We start from the raw sequence: 21,260 nt of genomic DNA on the forward strand, positions 1-21,260 counted from the left end.
GACAGCTAGAGCCTGAGTGTGAACGAATGGGGCCTTTGTTGTCTTTTCCTAGCGCTACTTCGCACACATGAGGGGGGAGGGGGTTGTTATTCCATGTGTGGCGAGGTGGTGATGGGAACAAATAAAGGCAGACAGTATGAATTATGTACATGTGTATATATGTATATGTCTGTGTGTGTATATATATATGTGTACATTGAGATGAATAGGTATGTATATTTGCGTGTGTGGACGTGTATGTATATACATGTGTATGTGGGCGGGTTTGGCCATTCTTTTGTCTGTTTCCTTGCGTTACCTCGCTAACGCGGGAGACAGCGACAAAGCAAAATAAATAGATATATATAGGGGAGAAAGAATACTTCCCACGTATTCCCTGCGTGTCGTAGAAGGCGACTAAAAGGGGAGGGAGCGGATGGCTGGAAATCCTCCCCTCTCTTGTTTTTTTTTTTTAATTTTCCAAAAGAAGGAACAGAGAAGGGGGTCAGGTGAGGATATTCCCTCTAAGGCCCAGTTCTCTGTTCTTAATTTTTTTTTTTTTTTTCCAAAAGAAGGAACAGAGGAGAGGTCCAGGTGAGGATATTCCCTCAAAGGCCCAGTCCTCTGTTCTTAACGCTACCTCGCTATCGCGGGAAATAGCGAATAGTATGAAAAAAAATATATATATATATATATATATATATATATATATATATATATATATATATATATATATATATATATATATATTCTTCTTTTCTTTTAAACTATTCGCCATTACCCGAGTTAGCGAGGTAGCTTTAAGAACAGAGGACTGGGCCTTTTTTGGAATATCCTCACCTGGCCCCCCTTCTGTTCCTTCTTTTGGGAAAAAAACAAAACAAAACCGCAAGGGGAGGATTTCCAGCCCCCCGCTCCCTCCCCTTTTAGTCACCTTCCATATATACATATATATATATATGTAGTTGAGGGTATTGCTATGGTAAGATGTGTTAAGATTGACATTCAAAGTCATCCCATTTAACTTTAATGTTTGTTCTAACATTTGCTCTCAAAGTTTTTGCTGCTTGATTTTGGAGTGTGTGGCTTTGACAGAGCATATACTTTCAGGTGAAATAGATACGAGAACCTTTGTGAGACCAAAGAAGAAAAGGTCTCTAGTATTTGGTGATGCTGTAAATGATGAAAACAGGAATTCTTTACTGAAAAGAGGTTTGTATGAATATTTGCATTGTACTCCAGCTAGTTACATTAATGTCTTTTTTAAATTAAGATTGGAAAGTGCTTGAGATAGAAATAATGACAATTTGACAAAAATTTTAGCTGATTGATTTTACATTGTTTATAAATAGAAAATTCAGAAGGTTTTCTCATTTGCATTTGTATGTGTGTTTGTTTGTTGGATTCCATCTCTGCTTCTCATTTCATCATAAGATTTTTAAAAGTTTCTGTTTTTATTTATTTCACCTCCACTTTACTGATCTTGTACCATTTCTTTACTATTGTATGGCCATAGACACACAGCATTTTCTCACATGCAGTATTTTGTTTTTTAAATGTCCCACAGATTTTTTTTTTTTTTTTTTCTAAGCATAGTATTCCATTAGCCTGCAACAACACAACACTTCTGTAAAGAAATAGAAGAATGTAGTGAGTGAAATGAGTAAGGTTAGAGGTGTTTCAGGTGAGGAGGCCAGAGGAATGATATTTTGTGTAGTGGGGTGGTTTTATGTATGAAAGGGTTTAACATTATTTTTGACTTTGAAGGCCTTGGCTCACCAAACACACTTTGCTTGCTTGCATCATTTCTTTACATCTTTTTTCTTTTTTATACAAAAGCTGGTACTCCTGTGCTCCACCCTCCCTAACATGTAGTACACTTTTCTTGCTCTTCATCTTCTAATGCTGGTCAGCTAGAGTGATATTTGTACCTCTTCCACAGTGGACCCTTGAGTTCTCTTGCTTTTTGGCATATAATGATGAATCTTTCCATTGCATTCTTCTTCCTATTTTAGTGTTCCATGGTACCAATGCTTTGATTCCTTCTTAGTAGATTTCACATAACCTCCTTTAGCACTCTTATATTCACTCTTTGTGTAGAATTCTTTTCCAAGTCTGGAATCAAAGAACTTCATCTTATACACACTCATATATATTCTCTTGGTGTAGAATTCTTTTCCCAACCTGACTCAGAGAACTTCATCATCTCTTCATAGTAGTGGTGACTATTTTCTCTTAGGGTTTGGGTAATTACCTATTTGTACTGTATAGAAAGGGAGTTTTACACTCAATGGGACCTTATCTCTTGAATATTCACTACTTTCATACATCTTAAACTTCTTTGTGCTGTTTGCATTAACCATATCTTCAGTCATTGTATCCCATTTGTACACTCTTTTATTGTAGAAGTACTTCCTTGTATCTTTTTTGATATGTTTCTTGCTTTATATCTTGTTTTCTTATTACATCTTTCATAGAGCTGTTCAGTGTCTGTATCATTAAACTGGTTTAATGACTAAAGATTTGTGATTGGGTCATCCTTCACTCTTCTGTCTTTCAAGGTGGGAAAATTTAATACCTCTAACCTTTCCCTGTAACTCAGCTCTTTTAATTGTTACTATCTTTGTTGCCCTTCTGTGAACCTTCTCTACTAGCTGCAGTGGCCAGACCTGTGAAATTACCAGTTTGAAAAGTTTAGGGAGAGAGTTCTAATCTGAACTCTGTATACCATCAGGTACCCTCTTGAGCCTTTGGAAACTTAGCATTCACTATTTCATTGTTATGTAAATACTATGCGTGTATGATTACTGATTTGCAGAGCAGAGGGAGGGAGTTTTAGACTTGTTGGACTCCCATCTCTTGAAGTGAATATTTTCTACTTTCAGCCTTATTAACTAATGTGTGCTGTCTAATTTACCCTCTTTTACTTCATTCCATTCCTCCATCACTCACACTGTAAAAGTAAATCTTTACATCTTTTTCATCAAAATTCCTGTGTAATTTCATGTTATATACTCTGGTTGTCCTATAACTATATCTTTCAAAGAACTCTTAACTATCTATATCATCATTCTCATTCTGGTTATATATGTGTGTGTGTATATATATGGAGAGGGAGCTTTATACTGATGGGGCACTGCCTCTTAACCTCAGTTCTGTCACACAGACTTGAATTTTCAGTTGTGTACATACATTAGCTTTCCTTGCTCCACCTCGCTTTGGGAAATGATGTACAAGTATGTAAAGAAAACATGTTATCCCTGTCTGCATCTCTGTTGTTGAAGAAATGGTTCCTAATTTTTCTCTCACTTTTGTTTTATGTCTTTGTGTATGAGAGTGTGTTTGCATATTTTTCTTCCGTGAGGAAATTTTAAAGTACGGTTGAAAGACAAATCTGTAAACTAAAGAAGATAAGCGAAACCTTATAGGTACTTCAGATTAAGAATTAATTTAATTTTGCAGAAGGAAGTTCCCGAGAGTACCTGGCACGGTCGAGTGGATCACTGGGATCAGAGGAGGATGACCGTCTCAGCTCAGCTTCAGAAGGAAGCTTTTCTTATCAGTTGACAGATGTGGCAGATGTCAATGCTCTGGCTCGACTACAGGAGGAGAGTCAGTATGACTGATGCTTAATGTTATTGGTGGTTTGGGGAGGGTGTCTTCCTAGCAGGCTTTCTGGTGGGAGTATTAAACCGGGGATCTCCTGTTTTGGGGCTACTTGAAATAGAAAGATAGAGGATCATCATCTAATTGTTTTAAGTAAAAACAGACATGAATACTATATTAATGATTTATAATTTTACTTTTTATGATAATTACACCTAACATTTCTTAAATCTAGTTTTAGTTTGGGGTTCAGGTGATAGTATACTATTAAGTGTTTGGTTAGTTTAGAAATTTCTGCCTTTTCTCCACTTCATTATGAGCAGTGAAGATATTTGCCTTCATAATTTAGTTGTAAAGACAACTTCTGAAGTCATTTGAAATCAAAGCCATACTATCCAAATGTAGTGACCATATAATCACCAACAACTTGATGCTGTTCTGTCGCTGAATTCCCAAAATCAACATTTACTATAATCAGTATTTCAGGCCAGTCAAGCTGTGGTCACACACAAGCTCATCAGATTTTTGTATCCAAATTATGAAGAATGTTTGTTTTGGCTATCATGGATGGGAAATTTATCATGGCTGTTTATGATTATTGAATACACATAAGAGTGTGCATCATTTATTCCCTCAGCATAAAGGTTATGGGTTTTCATGACTATATAGTTTTACTGGAAAAGGCAGTGAAAAGAACTTAAAACAAAGCAGTCAGCCAACATGATTGTCACAGGAATGTTTGGTCCAAGTCCCAGTCTCCTATGGCTCAATTTGTATGTATATATACCTATATTATTTTTTTTTTAAGATGACTATTTGTTAATACATGGCTGTCATTCAGCTTTTCATATTTGCAAGAGAGTGACATATCTATGGAGGGTTTTCCCCGTAAGCAGTCCAATGAAGCAGTAACTTGTTGTCAACATTGATAGCATTGCTTTCAAATGAATCACTTCATATTTTTCCATGTGTCATAGTTCTTGTCTGATATCGAGTTCATTGTTGAGGATAGCAACACTGGAGTTTGAACTGTGAGAAGGAATATAGTGAATTGGAGTGATGTGGTATACCGGGGTCGAAGTGCTGTCATTGGATTGAACCAGGGCATGTGAAGCGTCTGGGGTAAACCATGGAAAGTTTTGTGGGGCCTGGATGTGGAAAGGGAGCTGTGGTTTTGGTGCATTATACATGACAGGTAGAGACTGAGTATGAACGAATGTGGCCTTTGTTGTCTTTTCCTAGCGCTACCTCGCGCACATGCGGGGAGAGGGGGTTGTCATTTCATATGTGGTGGGGTAGCGATGGGAGTGAATAAAGGTAGCAAGTGTACATTGTGTACATGTGTATATATGTATATGTCTGTTTATGTATATGTATGTATACGTTGAAATATATAGGTATTTATATGTGCGTGTGGACGTGTTTGTGTATGTGGGTAGGTTGGGCCATTCTTTTGTCTGTTTTCTTTCGCTACCTCGCTGACGCGGGAGACCGCGACAAAGTATAATGATAAAAAAATGAAATACTAACCTCCAATAGCCAGGTTCGAACCCGGGTCCCCTGCGTAGGAGGCAGGAGCACTACTGCTAGGGTATGATCACCCCATTCCTAGCAATAGTGCTCCCGCCTCCTCCGTATGGGACCCATGTTCGATTCTGGCTGTTGGAGGTTTGTATATTATATGGTAGTGCCCCCTTCTCTGTTCCTTCTTGTGGAATAGTAAATTACTGGAGAGGAGGATTTCCAGCCCCCTGTTCCCTCTCCTTTTAGTCGCCTTTTACGACAGGGAATACGTAGGAAGTATTCTTTCTCCCTTATATATATATATATATATATATATATATAAGGACTGATGATGGGGAATACCTGGTTTAAAAAGCGAGATATACATAAGTATACTTATGTAAGTAGGAGAGATGGCCAGAGAGCGTTATTGGATTACGTGTTAATTGACAGGCGCGCGAAAGAGAGACTTTTGGATGTTAATGTGCTGAGAGGTGCAACTGGAGGGATGTCTGATCATTATCTTGTGGAGGCTAAGGTGAAGATTAGTATGGGTTTTCAGAAAAGAGGAGTGAATGTTGGGGTGAAGAAGGTGGTGAGAGTAAGTGAGCTTGGGAAGGAGACCTGTGTGGGGAAGTACCAGGAGAGACTGTGTACAGAATGGAAAAAGGTGAGAACAATGGAAGTAAGGGGAGTGGGGGAGGAATGGGATGTATTTAGGGAATCAGTGATGGATTGCGCAAAAGATGCTTGTGGCATGAGAAGAGTGGGAGGTGGGCTGTTTAGAAAGGGTAGTGAGTGGTGGGATGAAGAAGTAAGAGTATTAGTGAAAGAGAAGAGAGAGGCATTTGGACGATTTTTGCAGGGAAAAAATGCAATTGAGTGGGAGAAGTATAAAAGAAAGAGACAGGAGGTCAAGAGAAAGGTGCAAGAGGTGAAAAAAAGGGCAAATGAGAGTTGGGGTGAGAGACTATCAGTAAATTTTAGGGAGAATAAAAAGATGTTCTGGAAGGAGGTAAATAGGGTGCGTAAGACAAGGGAGCAAATGGGAACTTCAGTGAAGGGCGCAAATGGGGAGGTGATAACAAGTAGCGGTGATGTGAGAAGGAGATGGAATGAGTATTTTGAAGGTTTGTTGAATGTGTCTGATGACAGAGTGGCAGATATAGGGTGTTTTGGTCGAGGTGGTGTGCAAAGTGAGAGGGTTAGGGAAAATGATTTGGTAAACAGAGAAGAGGTAGTGAAAGCTTTGCGGAAGATGAAAGCCGGCAAGGCAGCAGGTTTGGATGGTATTGCAGTGGAATTTATTAAAAAAGGGGGTGACTGTATTGTTGACTGGTTGGTAAGGTTATTTAATGTATGTATGACTCATGGTGAGGTGCCTGAGGATTGGCGGAATGCGTGCATAGTGCCATTGTACAAAGGCAAAGGGGATAAGAGTGAGTGCTCAAATTACAGAGGTATAAGTTTGTTGAGTATTCCTGGTAAATTATATGGGAGGGTATTGATTGAGAGGGTGAAGGCAGGTACAGAGCATCAGATTGGGGAAGAGCAGTGCGGTTTCAGAAGTGGTAGAGGATGTGTGGATCAGGTGTTTGCTTTGAAGAATGTATGTGAGAAATACTTAGAAAAGCAAATGGATTTGTATGTAGCATTTATGGATCTGGAGAAGGCATATGATAGAGTTGATAGAGATGCTCTGTGGAAGGTATTAAGAATATATGGTGTGGGAGGCAAGTTGTTAGAAGCAGTGAAAAGTTTTTATCGAGGATGTAAGGCATGTGTACGTGTAGGAAGAGAGGAAAGTGATTGGTTCTCAGTGAATGTAGGTTTGCGGCAGGGGTGTGTGATGTCTCCATGGTTGTTTAATTTGTTTATGGATGGGGTTGTAAGGGAGGTAAATGCAAGAGTCCTGGAAAGAGGGGCAAGTATGAAGTCTGTTGGGGATGAGAGAGCTTGGGAAGTGAGTCAGTTGTTGTTCGCTGATGATACAGCGCTGGTGGCTGATTCATGTGAGAAACTGCAGAAGCTGGTGACTGAGTTTGGTAAAGTGTGTGGAAGAAGAAAGTTGAGAGTAAATGTGAATAAGAGCAAGGTTATTAGGTACAGTAGGGGTGAGGGTCAAGTCAAGTGGGAGGTGAGTTTGAATGGAGAAAAACTGGAGGAAGTGAAGTGTTTTAGATATCTGGGAGTGGATCTGTCAGCGGATGGAACCATGGAAGCGGAAGTGGATCATAGGGTGGGGGAGGGGGCGAAAATTTTGGGAGCCTTGAAAAATGTGTGGAAGTCGAGAACATTATCTCGGAAAGCAAAAATGGGTATGTTTGAGGGAATAGTGGTTCCAACAATGTTGTATGGTTGCGAGGCGTGGGCTATGGATAGAGATGTGCGCAGGAGGATGGATGTGCTGGAAATGAGATGTTTGAGGACAATGTGTGGTGTGAGGTGGTTTGATCGAGTAAGTAACGTAAGGGTAAGAGAGATGTGTGGAAATAAAAAGAGCGTGGTTGAGAGAGCAGAAGAGGGTGTTTTGAAATGGTTTGGGCACATGGAGAGAATGAGTGAGGAGAGATTGACCAAGAGGATATATGTGTCGGAGGTGGAGGGAACGAGGAGAAGAGGGAGACCAAATTGGAGGTGGAAAGATGGAGTGAAAAAGATTTTGTGTGATCGGGGCCTGAACATGCAGGAGGGTGAAAGGAGGGCAAGGAATAGAGTGAATTGGAGTCATGTGGTATACAGGGGTTGACGTGCTGTCAGTGGATTGAATCAAGGCATGTGAAGCGTCTGGGGTAAACCATGGAAAGCTGTGTAGGTATGTATATTTGCGTGTGTGGACGTGTGTATGTACATGTGTATGGGGGGGGGGGTTGGGCCATTTCTTTCGTCTGTTTCCTTGCGCTACCTCGCAAACGCGGGAGACAGCGACAAAGTATAAAAAAAAGAAAAAAAAAAAAAAAAAAAAAATATATATATATATATATATATATATATATATATATTTTTTTTTTTTTTTTTTTTTTTTTTTTTTTCATACTATCCGCCATTTCCCGCAACAGCGAGGTAGCGTTAAGAACAGAGGACTGGGCCTTTGGGGAAATATCCTCACCTGGCCCTCTTCTCTGTTCCTTCTTTTGGAAAATTAAAAAAAAGAAAAAAAAAAACGAGAGGGGAGGATTTCCAGCCCCCCGCTCCCTTCCCTTTTAGTCGCCTTCTACGACACGCAGGGAATACGTGGGAAGTATTCTTTCTCCCCTATCTCCAGGGATATATATATATATATATATTTATATATATATATAGAGCGATAATGAGGTGGCTTTGATTAGGACCAAAGTTGCCTGTGCCATTTTGGCTAACATTACAAAAAAACATATAACAGGTTTTGTTCATTTTTGAAAAGACAGAGTTTTTGCGTTTCTCTTCCTTCTGTGACTCCCTTTTCCTACATGAGTTCACTAAGAAGATTCCTAAGTATGCTGGGCATATACAGGATATGACATATGTACCATTATTTTTAAGTAGTCCAAGTGACCATTGAGATGGGGTACATGATACCTCACAGTGAGACCAGTAGGGGTAAATGATTCCTCACAGTGAGACCAGTAGTCGATATGTAGATCAGGTGTTTGCTTTAATGAATGTAAGTGAGAAATACTCAGAGAAAAGGATGGATTTGTGTTTGGCATTTTTGGATCTGAAGAAAGTGTATGATAGAATTGATAGAGGTGCCTTGTAGAAGCTCAAAAATATATATATGACATGGAAGGAAAGCTCTATAAGCAGAGAAGTTTGTGTCAACAGTGTAAGGCATGTGGATGAGTAGGGAAAAAGGAGAATGAATGGTTTTTGTCAAGGGTGTGTGATGTCACCATGGTTATTCGATTCGTTTATGGATGGGGTGTTGAGGGAGGTAAATACATGGGTCTTGGAGTGAGGGGCAAGTACGCAGTCTGTAGGGGATGAGAAGGCCTGAAAAGATAGTCAGTTGTTGTTTGCTGATGATACAGTGACTGCAGAAGTCATTGGCAGTGTTTGGAGTGGTGTGTGAAAAGAGGAAGTAGAGAGTAAATGTGAATAAAAGCAAGATTATAAGGTTTGGCAGAGTTGAGGGACTGGTTAGTTGGGATGTGATTTTGAATGGAGAAAAATTGGAAGAAGGGAATTGTTTTAAACGTGGGAGTGGACATGTCAGCAAATGGAAACATGGAGCCAGAAGTGAGTAATAGGGTAGGTGAGGGGGCAAAGATTCTGGGAGCAATCAAGAATGTGTGGAAAGAGAGACTTGTTATCTGGGAGGGCAAAAATGGGTAAGTTTGCAGGTATATTAGTTCCAACATTATTATATGGATGTGAGGCATGTGTTATAAATAAGACTGTGCAGAGGAGGGTGGGTGTGTTGGAAATTAAATGTTTGAGGACAGTATGTGGTATGAGGTGGTTAGATCGAGGAGGTAGTTAAAGAGTAAGAGAGGTATGGTAATCGAGTTGAAGAGGGTTTGCTAAAATGGTTTTAGACATATGAGCGAAGGAAAGCTGTCAAAGAGGATGTGTGTCAGAAGTGGAGGTAACAAGGAGATCAGGCCAGACCAAATTGGAGGTGTAAGGATGGAGTGAAAAAGATTTGGGATGTTTGGAGCCTGAACATGCAGTAGGTTGAAAGGCTTGCATGGGATAGAATGAATTGGAACGATGTGGTATATTGGAGTTGATGTGCTGCCAGTGGACTGAATCAGGGTTTGTGAAGCATCTTGAGTAAACCATGCAAAGATCTTAAGGTCCTGGTTGTGGATAGAGAGCTGTGGTTTTGGTGCATTGCACATGACAGCTGAAGAGTGGATGTGAGCGGATGCAGCCTTATTTTGTCTGTTTCTGGCACTAACCTACTAATGGAGGAATCAGAAATTAAGTTTGAAGGTAAGAAAGAGGTATACTGTACCAGTAATCCTTTCCTTTGATGATAAGATAATGATAAAGGGGTATGTTTAGGATTTTTTACTCATTACCTATTTTATAGTGACAGCAAAGCAAAATACTTTTAAGATTCTTCTCCCAAAATCATTATCACAATAAGTTTATATTCATATCCCAATAGAAACATCTTTAGCATTTACTCAGCATATGCCACTATTTACAGGTCACTTGTAAGCCAAAGTAAATGTGTTCTGTTCAGCATGTGATACTGTATTTAATGTTTTCATATCAAGTAGGACTCACTTATATGGCACATTAAGAATGCTAATTATGATTATGATTACAGTTGGCGTTCCATATAAGAAGGCTATCAACAGGGGTAATTTGATTCTAAATTACTTTCCTTGTGCTTTTAAGTTATGAATATGATAATAATTAGCTTTTACACTAATATAAAAAGGCATTATTGATTGTAGAACCTTGCAATCTTTGTAATGATTCAATTATTTGTTAAAAAGAATTATTGAAATAGGAAATTAGATATTTTTTAATTTGTTGGTATTGCAAGGCATTAGTGTTGTGAAATGTCATTCTACAAGCTGTCTGTACAAGAGAACCTTGGATATTTATATGTATATTGTCCCAGAGGACAGGGAGGAAAGAATATTGCTCATATATCTCCTGGATACTCTTGAAGTGACTTAGAGAGGTGGGTTTGTGAGGTGCCTAGAAATTCTTCCCTCTTGTATTACTTCCAGAAGAAGGAACAGAAGTCAAATGAGGAACTTTTCCTCAAAGGTCTATTTACCTGATCCTAAGTTTCTTAGCTTAACATGCAAATATAACAAAACTTCAGACCACACAACAGAACTTTTTTAAACAGTAGTTGCCAAGCAACTCCAAACCTCCAACACCTCTGAAATGAGATATCCTCCCAAGCTATTCCGAGCTCAACATGTATGACACTTATTTGTGTGTGGCAACACTCGCCTTGTCCCATCCAGACTACTCCACAACTAACCGCCAACCCCCCAAAAGAAATGAACAGCTTCTCTGCCTCACACTTCAGCAACCTCTCCCACTGATCCTCCCACTCCCAACAAACACATTGCTGACAAAACACAGACATACTGAAGTGACCTAACAAAACAACTGCTCTTGCAGCTCGGTTAACCATCACTTTACTAGACATACACCAGTCTGAAACACATGCAAGACTTAAACAAGTGATGCACACTCCCAACTGTTTTACACTACAAACATCAGTTCATCATCCAGTATCTCAAAACCCTTCGTGATCATATTGCAGCTACCACAACAAAACTCTGTCCTTTTTGTATTTTGATTTCTAAAAGATGGAACAAAAGAAAGAGCCAAGCAGGGAGTGCTCATCCTTCTTGAAGGCTCAGTCTGGAATGTCAAATTGTGTGTGGAAGTCACCAAGGTGAGAAGAGATAAGAGATAACTTGTAAGAAAAAAATCTCAAGGGTAAAGGGGAAGAATGGTATGGAAATGTCTGAGAAGTAAATTCAGGGGTTGGTGAGAAGACAAGAGCTATGGACTAGCACTACTCCTAAGCAGGAATTGTGGGAGTGTGTGAAAGAGTGTAAGAATGTGAATTCAAGACTGATGTGGGCAAAACTGAAAGTGGATGGTGAGAGATGAGATTCGTGCTTATGCTTCTGGTCATGAGAGGCAAGTGTTTTTGGAGCAGCCTAGTGAGTATGTCAGCAGTTTTGATGCACAAAACTGAGTATTAGTGATGGATGATTTGAATGCAAAGGTGAGTGATGTGGCAGTTGAAGGTATAATTAGGGGCATGGGCTATTCAGTACTATCATTGGAAATGATGAACAGTTTGTGCTGGAAATGGACTGGTGATTGGGTATACATGGTTTAAGAAGGGGTATACACAAGTTTATGCTTGTGAGTATGAGAGATGGTCAGCGAGCGTTGCTGATTACATATTAATTGATAGCCATCTTCAAGAGAGACTTTTGAATGTAAATGTGCTGAGAGGGGGGGCTGGTGGGATATCTGATCACTCTTGTGGAGGCAAGAGGAAGATTTGTAAAGGTTCTGGAAGAAGAGGGAACAGTGTTGGGGAGAAGACAGGTGAGAGTAAGTGAGCTTAGAACAAAAGACTTGTGTGAAGTACCAGTAGAGATGCAGTGTAGATTGGCAAAAGTTTAGAGTAAATGAAGTAAGAGGAGTGGATGAGGAATAAGAGGTATTCAGGGAAGAAGTGATGGCATGTGCAAAAAATGCATGTGGCATGCAAAAGGTGGGAAGTGGGCATATTAGAAAGGGTAGTGAGTGGTAGGATGAAGAAGTAAAGTTGCTGATGAAAGAGAAAAGAGAGAGAGAGAGGCATTTCAGCAGTACTTACAGGGAAGGAGTGCAAATGATTGGGGGATGTACAAGAGTGAGCAGCAGGAGATCAAGGGGAAGGTGCAGGGGTTGAAAAAGAGGGCAAATGAGAGTTGGGGTGAGCGAGTATCAGTAAACTTCAGGGAAAATAAGATGTTTTTGAAGGAGTTAGATAAGGTGTAGAAGACAAGAGAATAGATGGGAATATCAGTGAAGGGAGCAAAAGGGAAGTGATAACAGTTAGTGATGAAGTGAGGGGATGGAGTTAGAGTTTTGAGGGACTGTTAAATGTTTGATGATGGAGTGGCAAGTGTTTTGATTTGGGTTGTATGTGAAGCGAGAGAGTCATGGAGAGTGGTTTGGTGAAGAGAGAAGTGATCAAAGCCTTGTGTAAGATGAAATGTGGTGAGGCAGCTGGAGTGGATGGTATTGCAGTTGAATTTATTAAGAAATGGGGTGATTGTATTGTTGATTTGTTGGTAAGGATTTTCATTGTATGTATGGATCATGGTGAGTTACCTGATGATTGGAGGAATGTATGTAGTGTCTTTGTGTGAAGACAAGGGGGATAAGAGTGAGTGTTCAAACTACGGAGGTATAAGTTAGTTGAGTAAACCTGTTCAGTTGTATGGAAAGGTATTGATTGAGAGGGTGAAAGCATGTACAGAGCAGTAAACTGGGGAGGAGCAGTGTGGTTACAGAAATGGTGAAGGATGTGTGGATCTGATGTTTGCTTTGAGAAATACTAAGAAAAACAGATGGATTTGTATGTGGCATTTATGGATCTGAAAAAGCATATGATTTGGTTGATAGAGATTTGTGGAAGGTCTTAAGAATATACAATGAGAGGAAAGCTGCGACAAGTAGTGAGAAGTTTTTAGCAAGGTTGTAAATCTTGTATAGAAATAGGAAGAGAGGAGAGTGAATTGTTCCAGGTGAAGGCTGGTCTGTAGCAGGGTTGTGTGATGTCACCATGGATGTTCAGTTTGTTTATGGATGGGCTAGTCAGGGAGGTCAATGCCGAGAGTCTTAGAGAGAGGAGCAAATGTGCAGTCTGTAGGGGATGTTTGCTTATGATACAGCACTAGTGGTGGATTTGAATGAGACACTACAGAAGTTGGTGACTTGGTTTGGAAGTGTGTAAATGGGGAGAGTTTACTCCAGATGTTTCACATGACCTGGTTCAGTCATTTGACAGCACTTCGACCCTGTATACCACATCCTTCAAATTCACTTTATTCCTTGCATGCCTCTCACATACATGCATACATTTGTAGCTGGCTTAATGACAAAAAGTGGTAAGCCATTTTCATAACTGGCCTCCAAGCAAGAGTCACTTACAAAGGCTTCACTTCATACATCGTCAAACTTCACAGGTTGCAATTTTTCTTCAACCTTTTTCAGTCTCTTCCTTCATGAAAATTAGATAATGCCACATACATATTTCTTCATGAAATTTTTGGGATATGTTTAAAGTCTGACATTGTTTGTTGTTAGTGTACTGATCTGGAATAAATTTTATAGAAGTTTTCTATATACATTTGAATTTCATGGTGTGCTTTTAACCCTGGTATGCCAGTTAGAACCTCACTGTAGCATATTCTCCTAAATAGAGTATTTTGCATTAAAATTCTTATCCGTGTGAATATAATCAGTGGAAAGATATGCAGTCAGAATAAGCTGTGATAACTACATTTTTCAAGATTGGTTAATATTTGGACTATGGTTGTTTTGTATTAAGGAACTCTAGCTTGAAGTTTGATCCTAAAAAATGAATTATAATTGACAAGGTGATGCTTAGATTTTATTATGTTTTTAAGGAATGCTTTTCATAAGTACAATAATGTAAGTGTAAACTGTTAGAATAAGATAATACTTTCATGGATTTTTAAAATGGTATTACTTTTATTGATAATTGATAAAAACATTTGTACAAAAAAGAACTGAATTGAGCCAGATCAAATCTTTTGAGCATGTTCCTACTTTTCACTTTAAATAACTTTGCTATAACTATTTTTTGTTTTTATTTATTGATATTCCTCTACCTTGATTATTGAAAATCTTATTAGTGAGAACCTTAAATTCATGAAAAGTGAAAGCTGTTGAATATTATTTTCATTTGTATGTAAGTGGTGATTTGATAGCCATAAGTATAAGAAAAACTTTCTAAGAAATATTTTGGGGTTGCTGATGGCTCTTTACCTCTTGCAAATGTAAAGATACTCAGCAACTGAAACTTTTTAGGGGAAGCTGCTACATGGCCTCTCCTGCTTTAAGTGTGAATGAAGGCATACAAGATGTAGATGAATTGATTGCATAGCAATATATAATAAGATTTCATAAAGTAGCTTGATAAAATCAATTCTTTTGACTGTGAAGGTTCTTGCTAATTTGGTCATCAGCATTATAAACTAAGCCTGTTTTGGATAATCAAGATAGTGATTAATGTCACACTGGTTATTAGTGATTGGGTCTTAGGCAGTCTTTGATAAGTCTTCATACTCATCTACCCTACATTTTGCCTGCCATTGAAGTTGTTAAGAGTAACTCAAAGAAACTTACTGCAGATTTCAAATTGGTTTTCTTGTATTTCGGAACTCAGATTTTAGGACCTTTTGAAATCTTTTCAGCCTGGATTGGTTGGACCATAACCCTTTCTTATCTGATGACCAATTCATTTACTACTATTTAATACTTGATAGTAACCCAGTATTGCCATGGTACTTGCAGTAATGACAAATTTTCTTGAGAGCTTATTACAAATCACTACACAGGTATGGTATTTTCATGTGGAGGTACAGTAAGAAAATTACAGTTGAACCAGCTGACTGAAGTTTCAGACCTGACATGGCTATTTGCCTTCTTTGTTGACTTTTTCTAGTTTGAATTATTTATTTTTGTGGCAATAGTTTTCCCTTTTGTACGGAGGTTTGTGGAAACACCTAACTGAAATTCATATAGTCAGCGAATTGACCAGAATATCAAGTCAAAGAGAATAAACTTTTTCAGTAGCAGTCATCCAGTTTGTGGTAAAAATATAGAATAAATGAAACGTTATATGTTCAGAATAAAGAGAGGAGTGTTAAATTGGGCACTGGTATGTTTGAAATGATAATTTCAACTGAAGAAGGTATCACTAGGATGAGCATATATTCAAGTACAGGTAGAATATCAAGAATCTGTTTGTAAAATCTGCAAACTCCCTGTATCTTTAGTCCAGCGTATTCAATACTACTGCCAGCATGGAGTAAGAGTTTCCAGTAGATACTATTCATAAACTTTTGTTAGATGTTATTTGTCATACATTTTTATATATTCGCACCTTCCTGTCTTTCCAACCTTAGAGAGGTATCATCAGGAATAGATGACTAAGCCTTTGAGGATTTTTTTTTTTCTTTTAAAGTAAATGATAATAAAGAAGGGGATGAATTCCAACCCTGTATTTTTTTCTCATCTTAGTCACCTAGTACTTTATGTAGGAAATATGTGGGTAGTATTCTTTTTCCCCAATGTTCAGGGATATATGTACATCTACTGTAGTACAGTCAACATAAGGAACCTTTTTTTGGATATAAACACACTTGGTTAGGTTACGATCTATGTGGACCACAGTCTGTAGCTTATATTTCTAAAATCCATAGAAATAAAAATTGGCATATTCTTTGGTCCCATTTATTATAGATTTTCATAGTCTACCTGTATTTTGCAGTCCTATGTTGTTGTAAGTTCTGCTTCATTATTTTAAAGGAATTTAGATATCATAAATTCTTGTGGCAGATTTTGAAAGCAGTGAATGAAACTTAGGGACATGTTAATCCATGTAACACACAACGCTCCATATGAATCTTATGATTTTTAAACATGCCATAGCCTTATTTAGCATTTTTTAAATGTTGAATACCTCGTATACATTTACCCTTAGATTTTTTCTTCGAAGTAAATTATCCATGCAATTAGTGCTACCTCTAAAACCCCATGTGACCACTGTGTGGTAGTTTGTTCACTGTGTACATTAAAGTACAGTGTTTTTGCAGAACCTTTTACGTATAATAGCTGATAATTTCACCAAAATGATTGCACATTGGCAGAAGAATTCAAAGTATGTTTATAGCATTCAAGGGTCTGAAACTGTGGTAAACACCAGAGGTTGTTCATATCAGTAGCACTGTCCATTCCTTGATTAATGTCATAAGAAAAAGAAAATGATGTTGAGATGGGAGTTCTAGTTAATTAAGATTGCCTTGAATAGGGTATTGAGGTATTAGAAACAGTTAAGAAATTCATTTGGAAACTGATTTCACAGAGCATAACTTGTGCTTATTCTCCTATATTGTGCTTTAAACTTTACACTAGTAAAGCAGAGTATTTAAGATTCAAATTTGGTTTGAAGTTTAAAGCACCATACAGCAGTATGACCTAAACATGTTCTTATCCTGATGACATCACTCTCCTCATTAACTTCTGTACCATTTCTGATATTGCATTGCTCCACACAACATTCTTGATTATCTAGGATTTCAGAATCTGATACCCATCCTGATGTTGTTTGTGGATCATAAGATTGTATTTATTGGCACACTGGTATATTTGAAAATGTAAAGTACCTCAGTTAAGAGAGTTTTGTTACAAGGATGATCAGTTGCTTAGGTGTTTATTTCTAGAGTGTTAAATTCTTACTCTTTCAGTTTCATGCCAGTGCTGAAACAGATGGCTAACAGCAGTATCAACAAGCTTTTATAAATTTTCTGTGAAGGGACAGTGTATGCCCTTTGACTGACTTCTTTGACAACTTTATAGCTTCTGTAGCAAGTGCTGGTCCATCAGTCTGGACAGGACCTGGTTCATCCATGAAAAGCTATAACTGTTCTTTAAGTCAACATTTTTTTGAGGAAGTGTTTGACATTACTGCAATACTGATGCACATACACTCTTATTGTTTCTACTATGGTGCACTTACCGTCCTTTCCATCTTTTTCTGTCTCCAACTATTAACTGAACAGGGGTTCAAATTGCAGGTTTAAAGCTTCCTGATCCAAGAAGAAGTTCAAGATTACCAGGTATGTGGCTTAATGACTCGCTTGGGGTTTAAGTTTATTTTGGGACTCTTAACTTGGCTCAAGGGTGTTTTGTTTGTTAGATTTTTTTTATGTGTTTCAAAGAAGTCTGTAATTATTGTACATATTTCAAGGGATTCACTTTAAAGTTGATTGCGTTTAAGAGCATTGTTGAGGGAACCACCTTTGAGCTTTGTGTATGCATGATTATTACTTGGGGCATCCATAAGCTTTGTACTTCAAGTTGGGCGTGCATGTTGTTTGAGGCTTTCATACAGTACCACCACTGAAATATAACACAGTACTAACTAGTATGAGTAACTGCACTCCAAATATTTCTATTTTCAGTTATCAGGCATTGTCAAAGTAAACATTAGGAATTTTCAGTTACATTGCAACATACCATGGCATCCTTCTGGATGAAAAGAGCTAGCTTACCATTTGGCCTTATGCTTAACATAATGATTATGGCAGAGTATTCCCTAAGACATAACACTATGGCAGTCTTGCTGGACACTAAGATCAGACCTAGATGCTTTGTTGTTATAAATTCAAAGTGCAGCTAAACAATTTAGTGTCACATTTTTTATGCTTCTGTGTGTGTGTGCCTGTCAACAGTAAATCTGCTCCCAGTTTTCAGCAGCCTTTCATATAAGTCATACACATCCTTAACTCATGCCCATTGTGATAAAGTAAAACTTGAACTCCACACTTGCAATAGTGCTTCTCACTTTATCACTTTGCACATCACATTTATTCAATAAGTGAAACCAATGTTTCCAGTCACACCACCTCTTTGCTTAAAACACCCCTTGTACCTATATATTTTTAGAGTTAATTTTGAGAACTTGTACATGACAGTATTTATAGATGAGTATTCCATAACTTGTACCTCCATGGGAGTTCTGCTCTTCACCCAAGATTAGGGGTGGAAGCATTTTGTAGTAAATGTAAAATGCATCTATACACTTTAGGTGCATTCTTTGTTTTGCCTTTATCTTTCTTTTTATTATTAAATACAGTACATGATTTGTGGTGTAAATCAGGTACATACAGTCACTCAATGTTGTCATGCACATCTTCAGTCATGCCCAGTGTGATGAAACATGAACATCCATCCTTACATAAGTGCTGTATACTTTTTTATTTCATTTTGCACACTAATTTGATTCATGCCAAGTCTGCATACAAAATGCTTCCATTGCATTTGACCACCAAGCACTCCTCAGGCATCATCATGTAAATTATCTTAAGTCGAGATTGGTTCTTTCATGGCATATATCCGTATCTCCTTTTGTATACTTCTTCTTGTATCATTAGTAACTGTTGTAGGACTGTTTACCTTTTCAACCAATGTTTCCTTGCGCTACCTTGCAAACGCGGGAGACAGCGACAAAGCAAAAAAAAAAAAAAATACTTATAACATATTTGGTTAGGGTGGTGTGTGAAGTGAGAGGGGTCAGGAGAATGGTTTAGTAAAGAGAGAACAGGTAGTGAAAGCTTTGCAGAAGATGAAATCTGGCAACGTGGCGGGTTTGGATGGTATTGCAGTAGAATTTCTCTAAAAAGGGGGTGACTGTGTTGTTGACTGGTTGGTGAGGATATTCAATATATGTATGAATCATGGTGAAGTGCCTGAGGATTGACGGATTGCATACATAGTGCCATTGTACAAAGGCAGAGGGGGATAAAGATGGGTGTTCAAACTACAGAGGCATAAGTTTATTGAGTTTTCTTGGGAAATTGTATAAGAAGGTATTGATTGTGGGGGTGAAGGCATGTTCAGAAGCATCAGATTGGGGAAGAGCAGTGTGGTTTCAGAAGTGGTAGAGGATGTGCAGATCAGGTGTTGCTTTGAAGAATGGTGTAAGAAATATTTAGAAAGACAGATGGATTTGTATGTAGAGTTTATTGGTGTGAGAATGCATATGATATGGTTGATAGACATGCTTTGTGGAAGGTTTTAAGAGTATATGGGTGTGGGAGGTAAGTTGCTAGAAGCAGTGAAAAGTTTTTACCAAGGATATAAGGCATGTGTACAAGTAGGAAAAGAGGAGAGTGATTGGTTCCCAGTGAATGTTGGTTTGTGGCAGGGGTGTGTGATGTCCCCTTGGTTGTTTAATTTGTTTATGGATGGGGTTGTTAGGGAGGTGAATGCAAGAGTTTTGGAGAGAGGTGCAAGTATGCAGTCTGTTGTGGATGAGAGGGCCTGGGAAGTGTCAGTTGTTATTCACCGATGATACAGCTCTAGTGGCTGATTTGGGTGAGAAACTGCAGATGTTGGTGACCAAGTTTGGAAAAATGTGTGAAAGGAAAAAGCTGAGAGTAAATGTGAATAAGAGCAAGGTTATTAGGTACAGTAGGGTTGAGGGGTCAAGTCAATTGGGAGGTAAGTTTGAATGGAGAAAAACTGGAGGAAGTAAAGTGTTTTAGATATCTGGGAGTGGATTTAGCAGTGGATGGAACTATGCAAGTGGAAGTGAGTCACAGAGTAGGGAGGGGGTGAAGGTTCTGGGAGAGAGAAGAATGTGTAGAAGGAGAGAACTTTACCTCGGAGAGCAAATTGGGGATGTTTGAAGGAATAGTAGTTCCAACAATGTTATATGGTTGTGAGGCATGGGCTATAGATAGGTTTGTACAGAGGGGGGTGGATGTGTTGAAAATGAGATGTTGAGGACAGTATTTGATGTGAGGTGGTTTGATTGAGTAAGTAATGTAAGGGTAAGAGAGATGTATGGAAATAAAAAGAGCGTGGTTGAGAGAGCAGAGGAGGATGTGATGAAATGGTTTGGACATATGGAGAGAATGAGTGAGGAAAGATTGACCAAGAGGATATATGTGTCGGAGGTGGAGGGAACGAGGAGAAGTGGGAGACCAAATTGGAGGTGGAAAGATGGAGTGAAAAAGATTTTGTGTGATTGGGGCCTGAACATGCAGGAGGGTGAAAGGAGGGCAAGGAATGGAGTGAATTGGATCAATGTGGTATACCGGGGTTGACGTGCTGTCAGTGGATTGAATCAGGGCATGTGAAGCGTCTGGGGTAAACCATGGAAAGCTGTGTAGGTATGTATATTTGCGTGTGTGGACGTATGTATATACATGTGTATGGGGGTGGGTTGGGCCATTTCTTTCATCTGTTTCCTTGCGCTACCTTGCAAACGCGGGAGACAGCGACAAAGCAAAAAAAAAAAAAAATACTTATAACATATTTGGTTAGGGTGGTGTGTGAAGTGAGAGGGGTCAGGAGAATGGTTTAGTAAAGAGAGAACAGGTAGTGAAAGCTTTGCAGAAGATGAAATCTGGCAACGTGGCGGGTTTGGATGGTATTGCAGTAGAATTTCTCTAAAAAGGGGGTGACTGTGTTGTTGACTGGTTGGTGAGGATATTCAATATATGTATGAATCATGGTGAAGTGCCTGAGGATTGACGGATTGCATACATAGTGCCATTGTACAAAGGCAGAGGGGGATAAAGATGGGTGTTCAAACTACAGAGGCATAAGTTTATTGAGTTTTCTTGGGAAATTGTATAAGAAGGTATTGATTGTGGGGGTGAAGGCATGTTCAGAAGCATCAGATTGGGGAAGAGCAGTGTGGTTTCAGAAGTGGTAGAGGATGTGCAGATCAGGTGTTGCTTTGAAGAATGGTGTAAGAAATATTTAGAAAGACAGATGGATTTGTATGTAGAGTTTATTGGTGTGAGAATGCATATGATATGGTTGATAGACATGCTTTGTGGAAGGTTTTAAGAGTATATGGGTGTGGGAGGTAAGTTGCTAGAAGCAGTGAAAAGTTTTTACCAAGGATATAAGGCATGTGTACAAGTAGGAAAAGA

The 21,260-nt window shown here is 38.7% G+C and overlaps 1 protein-coding gene across 5 annotated transcripts in view; it reads left to right on the forward strand.

Annotated features, from left to right (window-relative positions):
- Positions 1–21,260, forward strand: part of LOC139756362 (uncharacterized) — a 78,498-nt gene that overhangs the window by 18,446 nt on the left and 38,792 nt on the right. For 3 of the 5 annotated variants that reach the window (XM_071675730.1, XM_071675734.1, XM_071675732.1), the window contains exons 4-6: positions 1,090–1,191; positions 3,442–3,591; positions 17,388–17,429. In XM_071675730.1, the coding sequence (XP_071531831.1) occupies positions 1,090–1,191; positions 3,442–3,591; positions 17,388–17,429 (294 nt within the window). The remainder of the gene's footprint in view (positions 1–1,089; positions 1,192–3,441; positions 3,592–17,387; positions 17,430–21,260) is intronic. The other 2 variants (XM_071675731.1, XM_071675733.1) reach the window with 2 other exon arrangements.

Source organism: Panulirus ornatus, chromosome 21, assembly GCF_036320965.1.
Source record: "Panulirus ornatus isolate Po-2019 chromosome 21, ASM3632096v1, whole genome shotgun sequence".
NCBI lineage: Eukaryota > Metazoa > Arthropoda > Malacostraca > Decapoda > Palinuridae > Panulirus > Panulirus ornatus.